Source organism: Osmia lignaria, chromosome 3, assembly GCF_051020975.1.
Source record: "Osmia lignaria lignaria isolate PbOS001 chromosome 3, iyOsmLign1, whole genome shotgun sequence".
In the NCBI taxonomy this organism is placed as follows: domain Eukaryota; kingdom Metazoa; phylum Arthropoda; class Insecta; order Hymenoptera; family Megachilidae; genus Osmia; species Osmia lignaria.
The window spans coordinates 11,242,548-11,261,825 of NC_135034.1; the positions used below are offsets into that span (position 1 = coordinate 11,242,548).

At 34.8% G+C, this 19,278-nt stretch overlaps 2 protein-coding genes across 8 annotated transcripts in view; both read left to right on the forward strand.

The window, feature by feature from the left end:
* Positions 1-3,438: 3,438 nt before the first annotated feature.
* spin (lysolipid transporter protein spinster) lies at positions 3,439-8,669 on the forward strand. Of its 3 annotated transcripts, XM_034332332.2 has the most exons (11): positions 3,439-4,050; positions 4,140-4,336; positions 4,438-4,589; positions 4,661-4,864; positions 4,935-5,069; positions 5,147-5,408; positions 5,497-5,595; positions 5,771-5,984; positions 6,390-6,442; positions 6,755-6,849; positions 7,748-8,669. In XM_034332332.2, the coding sequence occupies exons 1-10, from the start codon at positions 3,843-3,845 to the stop codon at positions 6,764-6,766; spliced, it is 1,536 nt and encodes a 511-aa protein (XP_034188223.1). In that variant the 5' UTR covers positions 3,439-3,842; the 3' UTR covers positions 6,767-6,849; positions 7,748-8,669. The 3 variants fall into 3 exon arrangements, with proteins under 3 accessions (XP_034188223.1, XP_034188224.1, XP_034188222.1); XM_034332333.2 differs by lacking the exon at positions 6,390-6,442 and having other exon boundaries at positions 3,441-4,050; XM_034332331.2 differs by lacking the exons at positions 6,390-6,442; positions 6,755-6,849 and having other exon boundaries at positions 3,444-4,050; positions 7,748-8,668.
* A 416-nt stretch (positions 8,670-9,085) lies between these two features.
* Dh44-R1 (Diuretic hormone 44 receptor 1) overlaps positions 9,086-19,278 on the forward strand; it is a 36,362-nt gene continuing 26,169 nt past the window's right edge. For 3 of the 5 annotated variants that reach the window (XM_034332335.2, XM_034332336.2, XM_034332337.2), the window contains exons 1-2: positions 9,086-9,820; positions 15,929-19,074. In XM_034332335.2, the coding sequence (XP_034188226.1) occupies positions 18,786-19,074 (289 nt within the window). In that variant the 5' untranslated portion in view covers positions 9,086-9,820; positions 15,929-18,785. Of the gene's footprint in view, positions 9,821-15,928; positions 19,079-19,278 lie in introns of those variants that run through there. The other 2 variants (XM_034332334.2, XM_034332339.2) reach the window with 2 other exon arrangements.

The window sequence follows — 19,278 nt, forward strand, 5'->3', positions numbered from 1 at the left end:
ACTTTCTCGATCGTCCAGATAAAAGGGTAATTCACGAATAGTCCCTGAATTGTCGAATGGATCGGAAAAAGAAAAATCGTGTATGCAATACGTTAATAGCAATAGGTGCCCTGTGTTTTTATACGAGCCCCCATTTTTAATTCGCGTGTAAACGAAATCCGGCACAAAGAACCAAAGGGGAGAGAAAAAACAGCGGAGCATAGGTGTCGCTGAATCGTATTTCATGAAACGGCCTTTCATGCACACCGAAACACACCTACACCATTGTCCGACGAACCTTTTTTGTCATTTGGACTATGGCACATGATTGCACCGTCTCCCTGTCGATAATACGCTCGACGGATTCGTAAGACACGCGAGTACTAGCTCGTAATTATACAGTCCGTTTCGATGATGCAAGAAACCGTACTTTTTTTTTGCAACCTAACGGGCCTAACCCTAAATTACGGAACAATCGATCGGCTGAACGCGGAAGGAGTTTTTTTTTTTCCAATTACTTTTGCAATTACCGTGAAACGTTCGGGTAGCGAGGCAATCATGAGCACAGAAAGCAAGTTACATTTCATGCGTTCAACGATGAAATCGTTGTTGACGTAACTATTATTGGGTCATTCGGGAAGTTTTATGAGATTTTGATGAAACCGAACATCTTTTCGACGTTAGTAGAAAAGGACAAATTTATATTGGTTCTTCCAGAATTCGTCTGTATAATCAGTATAAGTTTTTGATTTAGATTGAAAACTTCTATTGAGAATTGTTCTGAATCGCAAAATTACGTGTACTTATTTCGTTGACTAATAAGTTGTACACTGCCGACCGAAAGCTCTCGTATTAAAAATTACTTCGTATCACATAAGTCACTTGACATAATTACTTTTACATTGGCGAGGAATTTTTGTAATGATATAAATAGGGGTAGACTAGTGTTTTAAACATTTTTTATTAGACCTTACATTGAAGATGAGGGAATGAAAACAGAATTCTCAAAATCAGAAAATCAAATAATTTATTCAAAATTGATTCGATACAATTTTTCCATCTTCTGGTCGTAGCTGCCACGTTGTTCCTGAAAAATAAACGGGGTGCGGTGTAGGGTCATAACACGAAAGCTCAGGGGTTCATCATTTACAAGCTTTCGTTTTCATGGTTCAAAAATTCAGATACACTTCTGTGTTTCTGTATTTTTGAATAATAATTAGTGACGCATAATGGATGGATTAATGCTTGCTACCTTAATTGCAGCATGGTAGCATCATAACCAGCCTATCTTTCTGAAAAAAAAATTAATCCTCGATAGTATAGCGTCATTAGTATCCCAATCTTTTACAAGATTGTTAAAAAATTAGTCCTTGATAGCGTAGCAATTAGTACACTTATTATAAACTTAGCACTTGGTAGCACGATGGTCCAGACTTTCCTATAAAAAATTTAATCCTCGGTAGTATAGGGTTAGTATCCTTTGTTAAAAACGTAATTAATAACTTACACATTTCACACTGCAACATTCAATCATTCACCATTTGATTTATTCATAAGAATTAGCTTCTAAATAAAACATTTTAACACTTTTACACCGAAACGTCCAATCATTCACTGTTCATTTTGTTGATTGTTAAACTCTGAACGAACTTATCACTCAATCCACTATTTTAAAAATACACGTTCTGCAGTTTTAGCACCTTTTTTACTAGACCCAAAAATTGGGTCAATATATGTGTTACAGTATTTGAGTACTCGTGATCTAGCACGCGATATCGAGTGATCGGCAGTGTACATGTTCGCAACATAACTTACGAAATATTTAACGATTATTATAGCATATTCCAATTTGCGATACTTTTTGTTACTAATACAGCTTACGTAATTTCTACTCGTTACAAAATCGAACTGAGTGGTAAGCAAATCATAGTTATCTTTTCACTCGCTACTTTCGTTTCCACTGATATTTCAAGCACACAATTATGTGACAGGGTATAATGAAATATATGTATGTATAATTACAGATTAGCGATAGAAACTACCGTGAAGTTCGATTTCTTTCGATCTTTATCCGCGAAATATTGAATCGAAGTATTTGCTTTCTTTAGGTATCACTAGCCCAACAGCGGAAGAAGTTTTGATTGACAGACCAACCGATCAATTCTAAGGATTTTATCGTTAAAATAAAAAGATCCACTAAAAGTATTGACGCAGATATTTCTCGCATGTGATAAGATCATAAAAATCAACATAATCGCAGTTAATATGCGTTTAATACCATAAAAAAAACTGTATCTGAATTGCATCGAAGATACGATGGAGGTATAGTGGAAATACATTTACAACATAAACACATACAGATGAATAATAATAAAAAGAAATAAGTTATTGAAGTTGAAAAGATAAATCTATTGTATCATAAAGAGAGAGATAATTATTTAACGACAAATAAGAAATCTCAAGCTATCCATAACGCTAGCCGAATATTGTATAATATAAGCCTTTTGAGATCATTGTTATTACATACAAAAAGATCAATATAATAAATGGTAGAAAGTAGTTAACAATCGACGACGACGACGATGACGATGATGAGAAAACATGAGATAATAATATATTGTAGTCATACACGATTAACATTATTAAACATTATATTTTATTAATTATTATATTCGATATATTATATATATAATAATGATTAATTATTATTATTATATATATACATATATAGACATTCGAAAAAAAAAAAATATATATACATAGATATACCTATGTAAGTATTGTGTTACATAGAATATATGTTATTATGAATTCTTCTGCCTTACTGTTTTTCACCATTTACACCTTTTACTCGCTGGATAATATTCATTCATGATAATTAAAGTTCAGTAAATTGTCTCAATGTTATTGAAACGATAATTAATGAGAAGGATTAAAATAACTTGTTTCACGAACGTAATTAAGACCAGTGTAATCAATGGATGACTTTTAAAGAAAAACATGTTCCTTCAGACTGAATACGTTCGAAAAAAATTTGCACAACTGAACGTGTTTCGTGATTATAACAGCATTGTAAAAAAAAGAGTAAAAAAGGTATCTTTACAAAAATAAAGATTGCATTTTTTCTCCGGACGAAAATTTTTTTTATCTTATCCAATATAATTGTTTGAGGTAGGTACGTATTATCAAAAGTGATATAAAAAATGAAGTCAAAGAACCCAAAATATTCAACAACAATACATTTTAATATCGCTACTGTATAGTTATAAGCAACTGTTCACCACCCCCCTTGTTTATTCGTGTCCTTTATGTGGGGAGATAGGAGGTTCCTAATCTGGGTATCCCTAGGTTCTTCCCAGTCTCTCCCTAGTTCCCCCTAGATTTTCCCACATCCAAATGCTCGTATTAACATACAGAGATATCATAAATAAAAAGAAACTGCACTTGAACTTCTGCAGTGTTATTGATAAGACATAAAACATTTCCAAGTATAACTGGGATAAACATTGAAGTGTTAACTTTTAATGGTTGTCGAACTTGCATCACACTGCTTGCATATACATGTCGTCATCCATAAAACGCGTGATATTCTGACGTTGTCACAGGAACGATATATCATTAACATAAATATGATTAAAACGTCGACTTCGTAAAATTGTAATAGTGGAATTTCACAATTAAGTCGCAAATATGCATCGGTGCATAGCAGTGATGTTAGTACAGTACACGGAAATAAGTTGCATCCTGTAGGCTAAGTCTTTTTAAGGTTATGCCACGGTTGGAAAGAGGTTAGAATATTTTTATAAGAACAAATACGTGTCAATGCGAGTAACAATTGGCACGGATAGACATTTTTCCGAGTCATGGTCGAGGAAGATATTATTGCTAATGCATCGCCGTACGATTATCATGCGGTGAATGCAGAGAATGCACAAAACACTTCTAGAGAAAAACGAATACAAGGTACAATACTATCGGACGTTAGGATGGTCAGCAGGAATGATTGGATAACAATCTTTGTATTGTGTTTTATCAACCTTATAAATTACATGGATCGTTTTACGATCGCCGGTTCGTACTATCCTCTTTTGTATACCATGAGAATAAGGTTCATTATTTCTCTGCAATTATTCATGGGATGCGATCGCAACTTGTTGCAGGAGTATTGACAAATATTAAAAATGATTTCGATATTGGCAATGATATGTCTGGATTACTACAGACTGCATTCATCTTAAGCTACATGATATTTGCACCACTGTTTGGATACTTGGGTGATCGTTACAACAGAAAAGTTATAATGAGCAGTGGTGTGTTTATATGGTGTTTAACAACATTCATTGGTTCTTACATGAAGGTAATTTAAGCAGGAAGCTTGTCCTAGTTTGCAACTAAAGATCCAAGAACTTTTCTTGTCTTCAGAGATTCTTTGTAATGTGTATGATAAAATTATTTCAGTCATTCGGATGGTTTCTCCTATTCAGAGCCTTTGTTGGAATAGGTGAAGCCAGTTATTCCACAATTGCTCCAACAATAATAAGTGATTTGTTTGTTAAAGATGTACGTTCTAAAATGCTTGCACTGTTTTATTTTGCAATACCGGTTGGAAGGTAAGTTAAAAATGTACTAATATAATTTTTAAATTACACTTCAATTTAATGACTAAATATTTTATATTTAGCGGGTTAGGATATATAGTCGGTGGCGAAACAGCGAGAGCTACCGGTGCATGGCAATGGGGTTTACGCGTCACTCCAGCTTTAGGTATCATCGCAATTATTTTACTTCTTACAGTAGTAAGAGATCCAATCAGAGGAGAAAGAGAAGGAGGAGCCCATTTGACAAGCACTTCATGGTCAAGTGACATCAAAGCATTATTAAAAAAGTAATTATTCAATGTAAATTGTAAATGTGATATATCTTCTTATATTTCACATTACTTTTGTACTTTCTAGTCCTAGTTTTATGTTTTCTACTGCTGGCTTCACATGTGTAGCTTTTGTTGCTGGAGCATTGGCTTGGTGGGCTCCAACATTTTTACAGCTGGGATTTAAATTACATCCTAATGCACACAATGTTGATCCAGATGAGTATGTTCCATGATAGATTTTCATCTATCTGACTCTTGTGTTCACAGTAGTTTTTAATCGTGTTTTACATATTTCAGTGTTGCGTACAAATTCGGATTAATAGGAATGGCAGCTGGTTTAATAGGAGTACCATTAGGTTCATACCTAGCTCAAAGACTAAGAGTATATTGGCATCAAGCTGATCCTCTAATATGTGCTGCTGGACTTCTTATTAGTGTACCATTACTGTTCTTTGCAACTTTAACTGCCAATACAAATTCTGTTGTATGTTATATATTAGTATTCCTTGGACAGTTATCATTAAATTTAAATTGGTCTATTGTTGCAGACATATTATTGGTATGTAACTCAATCTGGTATCTGTTTTCTTAATTAGAAATTAAGATGAAACATGTTCTCAAAGTTTGTTTCTACTGGATTGTTATAGTATGTAGTGATTCCAACAAGAAGATCTACAGCAGAAGCTTTTCAGATACTTATAGCTCATGCTTTTGGAGATGCAGGAAGTCCTTATCTTATTGGTTTGGTAAATATCTTTAATAATTAAAAAACATTGTATTATGTGCTATTCACTTTCAGCATTCTGTTTCTTTTTTTATATCTTCTGTTTCTATTCTTCTTCTATTTCGTTTCAATTTCATTTCACTTTCTTCGTCAATGGTTTATGATTATTTTAATACAAATTAATCAATTATTTTCAGTTGTCAGAAGGACTGAAAAAAGTTCTTCTTCCAGGCTCGAGTATATCCGAAAAATCGACACCATACGATCTTGAAAACACGCTTATCGAGTTTCGAAGTTTACAATACGCTTTATTTCTGACCATGTTCGTAGAAGTCATTGGAAGCCTGTTTTTCTTCCTTACAGCATTGTATATACAAAAGGACAAAGCACTAGCAGAACTAACCATCTCAGGTGGGTGAAAGAGAATGAAAATACTTTGAAGAAAAAAATAAAAATTTGTCTTGGCATCTTATTTGCATGTTCGTATGAGAAGCGCTACTAATACGGCTTAGTGTTTGATAATAAATGTTTATACATGAGTTGGGACACGTTTTACTTTTTTTTTTCTAATTGTCTTGTATTGGAAGCACTATTTGCAACAATAATGTGAATATTTAAGAAAAAAAAAAAAAAATAATGCGCTAATGCTTTTATTACGTACATATTATCTGCAAGATGTGTAAATGTTTGATAAATTAAATAAAGTAACATTGCTTGGGTCCTAAATGTCGTTTATATAATTTCTTTTTATCGAGGATGTTATTGAAATTTTTGTTAAATTTTTGGCTTAATTAAAATGTGATTATTTTTGCACAGTGTATCAACTGTTCGCAAGTTTGAAGTTAAATGGGGAGATGTTAAGGCCAAAAGTAAGAAAATGTTACAATTTAATCTTTGTTAACAAGTTAAGCATCAAAGGTTCTTTTGAAAGTAATCAGAGAAATTATGTTTTATTTGTAAAGATATATCTTAAACTGTTTATAAAAATAACTATTTCGAATTCATTTGAATAGTGCAAAAAGGGTTTAAGTAAAAAAATAAAATTTAAATCACACACACAACTAATAAGCCCACAATTAAAAAATAGAATTCTACAGTTTTTAACCCAATTTAACATAAATGGCTAATGTGGAATGTATACAAAAATAAGTTTGTATAATATGCAAACATCTTTCTTGCAGAAAAATATCTAGATTCTAAGAATAATGGGCAAGCTGAATCAACACGTTTATAAATCACATCACTGGGCCTTTCCTGATAGTAAGCTGTAAACCCGGTACATAATTTATTTTCATGATTTCATATTTTTTATTTAGAACGATAATCAGTTTAATGCATTTGAAAATGAACTAATATTCTTAAAAAGGTTGATTTGATTTTAAATTACAAACTGTATACTTAAAGTACTTGAAGATATTATATAATTAAATTGATTATCGAATTTCTATTCTTTTCATTCATACTGATTTCTATATTAGTTCTTGTACATTTTCCATTTACATATTTTGTTCTATTTTATTTGAAGAAAACTTTTATTCCTACTTATCCAATCTTAACTTGATTTGGTTATTGGTTTTTCTATTTAGTTTGAATAGTGCTCAAGAGGTTTCAATGATGATATTAATATTTCATATTGTAATATTTGTACATTTCTGGGTGTGGAGTATGTACGACTCTAATGTTACAATTTTTCTAACATAATTGTATACTTTATGTAAAAGAAGAAGATGAAGCTTGCCTACTAAAACAATTCTCTAATATGTTATTAACACTTAGTCAACCAAATGAGAAGATCTCCCCATTCGGTTGGCTGAGTGTTAAAATAAGACAAACGTGTTTTGCATGATAAATGGTTGCATGTAAGAAGCTATAGCCATTATTTGTTACTAGTAAGAAATACTAACACTTTACACAGTTGTTACACTTCTTACTTATCAATGTTCTGTTTAATAAATGGTATATTCTATTTTATAAGCATTGTATGTGAAAATTGTGTAGTAAATATTGTATCGATTTGTGATTATTAATTTTTCTACAACAGTTGAAAGCAAACTCTAGTAAAATAATTTTAATCTCTCAAATTCAATTAAGACAACAAAAACAAACTGCATTGTTTCAAACAATGGGTTTAAGATAATTTATGAATACATATTCATAAGCATATTTTGTTTTAGGTGGAAACATTTCAGATTCAATGTACATATGTAATGATGAAGTTGAAAATGAATTACAAGATGATATGCACAAACCATGATGAGAATATTAGAGATTTTCTGATGATTAATTACAAGTGAAATGTGTATAATAGTGCAGTGCATCTATAATGGCAACAAATATTAACTGATCAGGAAAAGAGTGTGTTGGATCCACAATAAGAAATTATTGCATCAATAATATTGACAAAAAAATTAAAGTGTTCTGGATACAGAACATTTATAGTGAAGAAAACTTCAAAGGACATTGTGAATTAGTAACATGCTCAAGGAGGTATTCTGTTAATAATGTACAGAAGTATTAGGCTTGATGGTATATCTATTTATATAAGATAAAGTTAGCCAATAGGTGCGAGTATTATAGCACTTTTACATATTATGTTTTTATAGTAGGTTTCTTTTAACAAAAATACATTATTCTCATGTGGTATGTAAAATATTTATCAGACGCATCTTGTAGCATCATTAAAACTTTGTTGAATACTTTGATATTTATAAAATTCATAACTTCATCTAGTAATAGTTGCAGTTTAGTAATTTATGTGCCTTATGTATTAGATGGAACAATATAACATTTTTGTTTATTGAAAGAGTACATGGGGTAAATGGTGAAAAACATGCAAATATTTGTTCGAAAAAATTGATAATAAAATTAGTTTTCTATTGAAATGAATTTTATGTACAAAATAAAAATTCAGAGTAACCTAACTCTAATAAAAAACTGAAGTACTTAATTATGGAATGTGAAGTACCATTGATTTTAGTTTGCGTGCAGAATCTCAAGCAAATATCTATAAACTACTTGTATATTTATTTAAACATTGAACTGATGTAATTTTTTTAACTTTATGTGCTATTACCAATTATTTTATTCATACAATAAAAATATTATTATATAGATACTTTTGAATGCTTTTTTAGCTCAAAATCTCAAATAATTATTAAAAATGGTGTACATTAAACCGAACACGTTTTGAATCGTACACAAATTATGGAAATTCTATCCATAAAATTTGAATAGTGAATTTGCATTTCAGTCGTCGATTATTTACTACTTCATATCTACCACTTCGTTATTAAAATTTTTAATAAAATAATCAAATTATTTTGGAGGCACTTACCTTGTATTTCTTCAAACCGGTTGTATCTCGTAAGACAAAGCATGGCGTTCCTCGGTGAACATTGTTGACCGTGTTAATATTTGAAGAAGATAAGCAGTTCATCGAGATCCCCTTCTAGACAATGCAAAATATTCGTAAATAACACCTGAAGTATCGTTATCAATGTAATATCTACATACCTCCACACTTTACAAGCGAAACCCATAAAGTTCTTCAGAATTTTCAAACGACGCACAACGCACTAACGACCGTTACGAAAAGGAATTGGCGGGAAAGGATCGCGTATTGCGCAGTTGCGCGGTATTCGAAAACCTGTTGCATAGTTCGACGACCCGATAGTAATTTGTTAAACAGTGCTTATTAGGGCGCCACCATCGGCGATCAGAAAATTTGAAAACGCGTAATCATAGTAACATCAGTATTTTCACGGTGCGTGCACCGTTCGGAAGTGGTAAAGTTTTTAATGCTTCCTGGCGAACGTAAGGTGTTTGGAAATTCGTGAAGTGCGGGCTGTCGGTAGTAAAACTTCTAAATAAAGCGTGGAGGCCACGAATGCATTCAGGAAATGCAACATAGCCTAAGTATTACTTGTGGATAACTCGTATTAGTGTACGGGAGGGACGCAAGAGAAACTGATTGGCAGATTACGTTTTATAACTAGCGGGAATGGTCCGTCAATCAAGATCGGCAATTTTCAAATTTTGCCTGCAGCTAGTAGTTTCAGTGGAAATTGCTTACCGGCACTGAAAGGGTCAACGCGATTTTATCGTTTCATTGGAAGCAACCGTGAAATTGTTCGTGTAACATTTACGCAAATGTCATAGTGTTAAAGCTTATTTGGAATAAAGTTAAAGAATCTTGGAGATCTGGTTATCAGAAAAGATTACAATTCTATTTTCATCGTATTTCTCAGGTGAGACAATAATTTTAATTTATTACCTTTTGCTATTTGTTTCGTTTAGTGTATGAGTCACGCAGTATGTGTAAGTAGTATTAGTAAAAAAATATGGCGCCAATATTCTACATTTAATAATGGCGGAATTTTTTTTAAAGTCAAGTAAACGCTTTCAACAATTTCCTCTGCATTTCTTTATACTTCTGATAATGAATTTTTCGATAATAATAATTCTAATTCAGTCTTAATATATTTTTCGTAGTAGAAGTATGCAAAAAGATAAAAACAAATTAAATTCTACGCGATTTGTACTCGACCTACGACGGAACACCGTTCAACCTTGCTTCATTTAAATTCACATTCATTTGCACGTTCGTGCGAAACGTCTTTTAAGATTCCGGCTCATTACTCTTGGAACAGCAATCGAGACTTGTTCCCCATAAATCGAAAGTCTTCGAGCAAAAACTGCTTTGCGAATTGCCGTGACGCAAACGATAGACGATTATTAATTCAATCTCAGAGGTGATCTTCTTTAGTAACGATGAATTCATGCAGAAAATAATGCCTCGTTTCTTATCAGTCGAGCAAATAAGAGGGAGAATATTATTGTTCGAACAATGTTCCATCCTAAATCGGCACGGTAATCGTTCTCTCCTTGATTCGTCAATTGCTTGATGAAAAGCAAGGACAATTTATCAATTTAATTTCCCAATTTTCTCTTTTATCGCATTATATTTAATGATGGTATTCAAAATTTGTTTCTTCCTTATTTAATAGTCCAAGATACGCGTGGATAATACGTATAGTTAAAGGGTAGGACGCATGTGGTGCGTCGTCGATCTAGAACTCGTTAAAAAAGTTCCAGTTTCCATAATTCTTTTTTAAAAAGAAATTTTGCTTTTCACGTTGGTAGTTGCTTGACGGTAGTCGTTCTTAATTTTAAAATAACACTCGATACGGGTCTCGACGAAGAAAGACCATCGGATCTGTATTTCTTTTTTATCACCAGCCTTAAAGTAGCTACCTACTATCTCGTTTAAACCTTATTCTTCGTTGCGCGGCATTGACGTAGATGGTACACGATTTCTAGGTCGACGAAGCTCAAGGGCCTTTTCGCACGTAATATCAGCTTTCCTCTTTACTCGCTCGCTCGTTTATCTAGCGAAACTCTAACGATACATCGCGAATCGCCAACGGATCTCTCCACTTCTTCCTTCTTTTACTTTTCCCGGTAGTACGCGTCGCGTCATAACGACGGCTATACTACTGAACCTCCACTTCCGTTACGGAGAAACGTTCTGGAGATCGATGGTTTCCGGGGATGGGAAGATACGGGCTTGATTAATGGATCATTCCTCGAATCGTTGATCTCAACGAGCTATTCGATACTTGACTGACATTTTACATTAAGTTTAGCGGAACTTACACTCTACGGGGCCATTTTCACCCCCATTTTTATCGGCTTTTAACTCGACTACATGACGTTAGAAAGAAGAGATCACTGTAACGAAATCATTTGCGTAACTAAGGTGGGTCTGGATGGAGGGTAGCTCCTTTTTTTTTTTAGTAAAAGTATGGATACTTTGGCGGCGTACAAGTGTGTGAATTCCTTTTGGGAAAAAGAGTTTTGTAACCCGATTGATCGTGTCAGCATCGCGGGGTAGTTCTTTGATACAAAATTTTTTAACTCAATCCCGGTCGCTGAATCGTTTACAGCACAGAGTACATCGAGCTGAAGCGAATGAAACTTGGTAACAAGATCAAGTACACGGGTAACTAGCGTTAGATTTCAGGTATTTTTGAGTTTCAAGAACTGACAGGATTAAATTATGGAAAACTGAGACTGGTTGGCCCCGAGGTACGCGAACGTTGGTTAAGTCGGGCAAAATTTAGTTCAGCTACTTAATTTCTTAATTTGCATAGGATAACAGCTTATCTTTGTTCTTCATTCCTGCTCTTCGTAGTATCGATTTATTCGTACCATTCGGGACCAGACACAAGGAAGTTTCATCCCTTAAATTGTACAATTTCGAGAAACTTGTCTCGTTGTTACGTTCGCTGATATCTGCAGCGGAGTTATAATAAAAGCAAAGCCCATGCTTGGTCGTAAATTCCATACCGATCTCCCACACATTTACGATTTCCTGATGCCCGTTTCTCCTGGCTGAGAAATGGTAGGGCTGAAACAATAGGGATATAACCATCGCGATAGGAATCTCGAGTTCGGTCTCGTTAAGGAAGATGATCCTTTCGCTGAGTATGAAATACTCCGGGTGTATTCCTTCTTCAACATAGAACAGGGCCGGTTCGAGGCCTTTTTCTTTTTTAAAATATATTGTTAATTGTTAAAAAAATTCCAATCAACTTGTTTTAATTCATGTTTTTTGGTGCAGAGTAACGGGAACACGCTTTCCAGAAAATAGTTTAATTATATTAACCACTGATTTGCCTTTTAAAAATTTGTTTGTTAGAATGCTAATTATCTGGCTAAATTAATATTGATAATTAACAGATTTTTCAACTAGAAGAGATTTTAAATTTATGTTTGAAGGAAACGATTAAGATCATCCTTGATGGAAGGATGGAACTGCTGCAAGTATTTATGAAATGTTCTGCTTTCGAACGAAAATAGAATCACGGGGTGTGTGCTGATGTTTCGTTTATTTACCAAAGTAGTATAATCCGAAAACACCCGGTAGATTTTGTTTAATGTTTACCGATTTATTTTTTATCGAACGCAAGGTTGCTGAATTCGGGTATTTAATTTATTCTTAGCGATCACGGTATTGAAATTTATTTAGTTTCCTAGAATCGTCTGTTTTTAAATGATGTACTTAATCACAAAGTACCACCGAACGTGGTGAAACTATTTCACGGTTCGCGTCTCAGTAAATACAATTTCCTTGTGGAATAACGATCTCGTGTTCTCTGCTTCCAAAGAAGGTTGCATCGGGTCTTTTCTTTTTAAACACGGCCCTATTAAGCTCGTTTCTTGACAACTATAACAATGGAAGAAGGAAAAATGAAAGAAAGTTGAGAGAAGGCAAAGCGTATTAACGAATTTAATTACATTCGAGCCTCGGGTCATTTTCCCCCTTGAAGATGTAGGCGCGTCGACTATTCGAACAGGAAATTAATTAGTCGCTGTAACTCGATAATTAAGGGAAATGGATACCCTTTAGTGGCGTGCTTTTCAAATGATCCAATGAAATTTACTTGGCAAACATTTCTCTCTTTCTGTAACCTTTGTACCGTTCGTTCCATTAGTTTTCTTGTATCAATGAATAGCGTAAAAGTTCAAATTCTCCTGTTTTTTCGAAAAAGTATTAAGTTATCTAAATAAAATATTATTTCAGTGAGATACAAAAATTTCTTAATTAGCTTTTCAATAGGTGGGTTGTTCAGTAATTATTTGGCTTTAATTTCAAATTGAAATATAGTTAAATATTCCCCTCCCCAGTAACAATTTCCTTGTGAACGAAAGATAAACAAGCTGCTTGCTGCAAGATCCTCTTTGAATATAATCACCTTAGATAGTTTGCTCATTTTGAGTCGATTTTCTGTTTAAACAACCTCCTACTTGATGAGACAAAGAGAGAGAGATTTCACGAAACTAAATTGAAATATTCATTCTATTTTCTTTGCTAACATTTTTCGTTAGAAAAACAATTAGAAAATTCAGCAGTAGTGTTTGATGCTCGAGAAAAATGATTTGAAGCTTGCTGTTGAATTTTTCTCAGATTTATTGAACTATTTGATCGTAACTTAGAAACAAATGCGGATAACTCATCGTAATCCTCTTGAAAACATCGAGCAGATTAAATACTTAAAGTCAGTGGCTCTGTATCCTCATTTTTATGCAAATCCGCCAGGTGTTAGGATCGATGTTCTATTTCTTTCGCAAAGTTTACGATACTTTTAAATCCTCTTATTCTTACGAGCCACGTTACGCGAGCGATACATGTTCTTTTAGTACGACATAATACTTGATAGGAATATTTAATATCCAACTACTATTATCAGCAATCGTGCACTCTGAAGGGATGAAAATGACTCTTGAAATTGGACTTATTTAAAAATTTTCGAATACATTTAACGTTAAACAATAAGAATGGTTATTTGAATACTTCCATATCGCTTACTTTGTTCGGACGTTTAAATATTTATGGGGATATCAAAAATATTTAAATTGTAAATAAACGTGTTCGCGAAATTTCCTGCTGAAAATGTAAACCGCAAATTATCATTTAAATCGTGCTGCGTTCACTTCAATTACCTTTAATAACGCTTATCTTCAATATTTAAATATAAGCATGTAAGCTTAAAAATTGTTTAAATAATTTCGATAAGAAAAATGTCACGAAAAGTCTAAACAATATCTTTCCACGATTATTACAGTAAAAATTGGTTATTGCTATTGAGAAATCAAATTTGTCATTTTACCATCAGTTTTTCAATAACTTGTATCAGGAATATGCTTCACGCAAAATACATGATTTTATTGTTACTTTTGTTCAAATATTTCTACCCTTCCAGTTGATTATTACGAACCGAGCAAATACGATCATCTCCCCGTTTAATGGATTCCAGATATGTTTGATATCTCGTGCAATATTCATTGTTAATGCAAATATTCTGGATCGATGAAAACGAAGAGGATTACAAGAAATTAAATCAGTTTTAAAAAACAGTATAACTAATATAATCGCAAAAATTCGTGATAACCATTAAATCAATGGCAATAGGAGATCGTTGATTCGGATAGGGAGCTTGTAGTGAAATAAAATTTCCAACGACTAATTAAATCATTTATGCTTCCATGGTAAAATGTAGTATATCATTTATTTTAACGAAATAAATTAGTAAGAGAAATATGATCGATAACTTCGTTCATTAATAAAGTTTAAACGAGATACCCTACAGGTTGAATATCCAATTTTTAATTGATTATATTCTGAAAACGAAGCCTTAGGTTGTAAAATAATTACAAGTAATAATTTACAGTAATTTTCATTTATTATTATTTAGTACCTTTTTTTAGAATTGTACTAACGATAAGATGTTCAATACAATGAGTGCAATCGTTTTATACACACGTTCCAAGGGATCTATTTCCTGATTCTTCGTTTTATAGACGAGCAATCCTGAAAATGCAAAGCATTACTTTGAGATACCAGCCGAAACGTGACTTCTTCAGGGTTATCGTAGATCTTCATCCGTATTATCTTGAACTTTAACGTTTAGCATACAACCCTTCTGAGTAGACTATTAATGCCACCCTTCCTTTATCTTTTATATAATATAATTTTAGATGAAAGATACGATTTCAAGAAATTATATTGCGATTTATTAAGATGTATCATATCAGATGATGCAGATAGGGAAATAAATTTCCTCTTTTTTCCCCAAATTCCTCTATTTCTTTTGTCTTGTACAATAGTGCATTTTTCTAGATTTTGCATTTTTAAAGCATGGAATTGTCTGTATAAAAAATAAAATAAAGAAAAAGTCTATTCCGGAGAAAATGTTGGAAAAGGAAGAAAATGGAACGAAAAGGGATTAATAAAATGGATAGCATAAATCAAAACAGAAAGTCGATAAAATGGAGCTTCTCCCTGGAACGCGGTGAAAATTATCCCAGGGATACGATTGATCGTTCGGAATTTTGAAAAGCCTTCCGACCAAAGGGAATTTCTCGATTATTCGATACCGAACGAAACGATTTTCTAAACGACAATATCGCCACCGAAATATTCAGCTTTAACTCCTTTGCCGTTGTTCATTTTTCCCGGATCGACGTAAACGAATTGCGAACGGAAAAAGTGATAGAATAATTCAGGCATCGTTTCAACGTTCACCTAAAAATCTCGTTCATATCGTGGATGTTATTTCCCAGAATGAAAACGAAAATCATACTTATTACACCGATTTTCAAACGGAAAATCATTTCGAAAATTCTCGGAAATTCAGACTTTAACATTTGATAAAGGCCACATCAGGCGCACGTACGAGACGCGGCAAAAAGTTTGATTTTTCCGCTGGTGGAAAAGAAAATCTGTGCGATTGAAAGGGCGAAGGTCGGTTGATCTAACGGTCTCACGTACGAATCGATCACTTTGATTGCAGATACCTTGAGAAATCGAATGAAGCGGAGGTGTCGCGAAGAAGAAGTACTGTCAGAGAGGAAATCGATCTTGAATAGAAGGACAGGGTCGTTCAATAAGTCTGTTTTCGACGCCACGAAGAACAGAGACGAGCTTTAATATAAACTCTACGGAACAGCTTACAGGCAATTTGAAAAATATTACTCTCAGAAAGAATATCTGCCCTTTTCTCTTGAATTGGAACATTTTAATATACGATGAATAGCTATGCTGTGCAAAGTTGAAGCAAATAGAATTGTATGAAAATAGAGAAATTAAAATTAAAATAAATAAAGAAAAGCAAAGGCAAAGAAAATAAGAAGAAAACTGAACCCAGTAGAGAGGAACAACAAATAAATCATAAAAAACATCGTGGAACTCGTAAGAATAAACTGAGAAACGAGTAGGAAATCTCGGGAAAAGGGGAAAACATCCAGCGAATGGGGAAAATGTAAGAACAGAGCAGAAACAAACTGAAAATGAATGACTTGTAATAAAGTCCAGAAGAGCAGCAAATAAAGTATAAAAAGGAATAAAAGAACATGAATAAAGCACTCGTGAACAGGGTTAGAAAGTAAGAAAAGGAATCAGCTAATGAAGGTCACAGAATAATAAGAACCTGAAAATGATTAAATAAGCCTCATAAACTTGAAGAAAGGCAAGATAAAAAATTATCAAAACCCAGGCTGGATCGAAAAGAATTGAAAAAAGAAAGGAGAAGGATCAACAGGGAAAGACCACCATTAGAAACATCCAGAACCACGAAGGATAACAAGGTGACAGTAGATGAAGAAGATGAAGTAGAGAAGAAGGAGTTGAATGAAGTACAGGTGAGAGGAGAAGGCACCGAGACAGAGGAGTCGAGAGGACGATGGTGGCGCATGCTCCTGTATTCGTTGTGCACGCATCGTAGGCCAGGCAGTTGCCCTCGTCGGCTCCAGGTACACGCTAAAATCCATATCGGTGCTGTGTACCGTCTCCTACGGCCGTTGACAGACACCGGGAGGGTGTCTCGTCAGGACATCTGGCCGAGGTTATCGCGAGGAGTCCCCTGTTCGCCACGCATCTTCCTCGAGGTTTTCGCGCCGATTCTCTCAGGGAAGGTACCCTTACAGTTTGGAGCACGTGCCGCTGCCAGTCGCGTGTCACTGCTCGCCGGTAGACAAGCTACTCTCCGCTTGATTTCCGTTCCATTCGGCCTCTTCAGCTCGTCATCCCGAGGCGGAAATGCAATTAGCAGTCCGCGTCTCGCTCGAGGCTGAATAAACGGCTCGAAGCAATCATTTAAAGAGGATGCTTTCGAAGTTGAACCCGAAAGATTCGTACGAAGGTGCCGAAGAATTATATTGAACCTCGAAGAATTCGAGTCAAGTTCGTAGACGCGGATAATCGTAGAATTGAAAGTTCTCGAAAACGTGGCAAATTAGAAATTTCAGCACGACGAGAGCGTCGGGCCAAGTTCGATCACAGTTAACGCGATGCGGATGAATCTCAAAGCGAGATTGGTTTAAAGTTTTCGAACTCGTTTACGAAGCTATCAACGATCGATTATAAAGGCCTCGGTTGCCGCGCGTACCGTAGAAAATCGGAAACGATAGCTCCGGTGTCGACGTACCGTCTGATAAAGAGAACTTGAAATCGGAGCCGGATTCGGCTGCTCAAACTTCCTGACAGGCCTCGAATCGTCATTCGATGAAGAGATTGTAGCCGTCAGTTTCCTTTGTTCGACGCGATGCCAGTTCTCTGACAATGGAGGAGAAACTTCTGACTGTTCCAAGTGTTTGCGTTTAAATCGACGGATCTCGCGAAGAACGATTTCAACATAACCATCATCGAGCCATCAATGAATGATACAGTGTTACATTAACAAGAAAAGAATCGAGGAAGAAGATAAATCGTCTTGTACGATGGAACTTTGATGATTTTCAATCGTCTCTTTTATCTATGTTACTGGAAATTGCACGACCACTTTGACCCGAGTCTAACGAACTTGACGAACAGAGGGTCGAAGAAATTTCCTGCAAGGTACTTCCGATGAAATCTTCCTATCGGATCAGAAGACATCAAAGGGCAGCCTCGAGTCGCAATATCGTTGGTGAACGGAATCCTTCGAGTGGAATTCAATGAACCAGTAAACGGTCATTCAACAGGCGACACAGAACGATCCGAAAATTTGAAGAATTCATCAGGGACCAGTTTTCAAGGAGCCGTATCGATTGATAATAGAGGGCAAGTAAATCTCACGTCCAAGGATTAAGCATTCGCTGGGGTTCTCTCGTTAATATCGTCGCCTTTAGGGTGAAGGGTAACGTACAAGTGAAAGGAGAGAAAGGAGTCTTGGAGGATTAACCAGACCTTCTTTAACGGTAAAGGATCTTAGAGGATCAGCAACATTAGTTTGGAGAATCCAACGATCGTACGAGGATATACCTTTGCTCTTGGTAAGAGTAGAGAATAATTGCGTGTCAGGTATCGGTGAAAAATAGAGTCGTTTGTGCTCTTCTGTCTGAAAAGGATGTCTCCCTTCTCGCTAATCGACGATTGTTTTTCACGAAAATTTCCTGCTTTCATTTCTCAACGTTGATAAATTATTTTAAGAGAAGAATAGAAAATTTCAAGGATTTTTCCATTGATAAAAGATTCAAAGGATAATAGTAATAATACATAGTGCGTTAAATAATTCAGAAATATTTCAAAGAGGAAATATAAGAATACAAGAAGGGTCTGTATTGGAAGATTTTGATTTCGCTTCGGGCATCGTACGAAAACAAACAGAGACCGTTCGAGCGACGAACTCGAGCCAGCGATAAGCCGGAAAGACGCTTCGCCCTCAGTCGAACATGGACTGGCAACAGAACGACACCGTCCTAGATACCAGTAATTACGTGTTGAACGCCTTGCACTATATTAACAAATTGAACGAATCGTTGAACACCGAAGCTGCCAAGTGTCTGGAGCACAAGCATCAGGAGGAATTGCAGTTTCTCTCGGTCGGAAAACATCCAGATGAACAGCCAGGATGCGAGATTAACTGGGATTCTTTGCTCTGCTGGCCGAGAACTCCTCCCGGAACGGTGGCCACGCTACCCTGTCTCGAAGAGCTGAATGGTATCCGGTACGACAGCACGCGTGAGTAAGAATTTTATTTGATATTGAAATAGCTATGTTAGATCATCCCTGAAACTATTCTGACCTGACATATATTTCTTATGCCGAGGAATTTTTTTTATCACCCGTTTGGTATTTTCAAGACATTCCTTTTGCATGAATTATTCATAGTTTTTAAGAAACTTGTTAGATTTTAAAAATTGGAATTATTTAAGCAAATTTCTT

Bases quoted from the DNA above. Each gene is read 5' to 3' on its own strand.
- spin (XM_034332331.2), top strand. From the start codon at position 3,843: ATGGTCGAGGAAGATATTATTGCTAATGCATCGCCGTACGATTATCAT. The intron at 5,070-5,146 runs GTATGTTCCATG...TACATATTTCAG, and splicing joins CACAATGTTGATCCAGATGA to TGTTGCGTACAAATTCGGAT. The intron at 5,409-5,496 runs GTATGTAACTCA...GGATTGTTATAG, and splicing joins TTGTTGCAGACATATTATTG to TATGTAGTGATTCCAACAAG.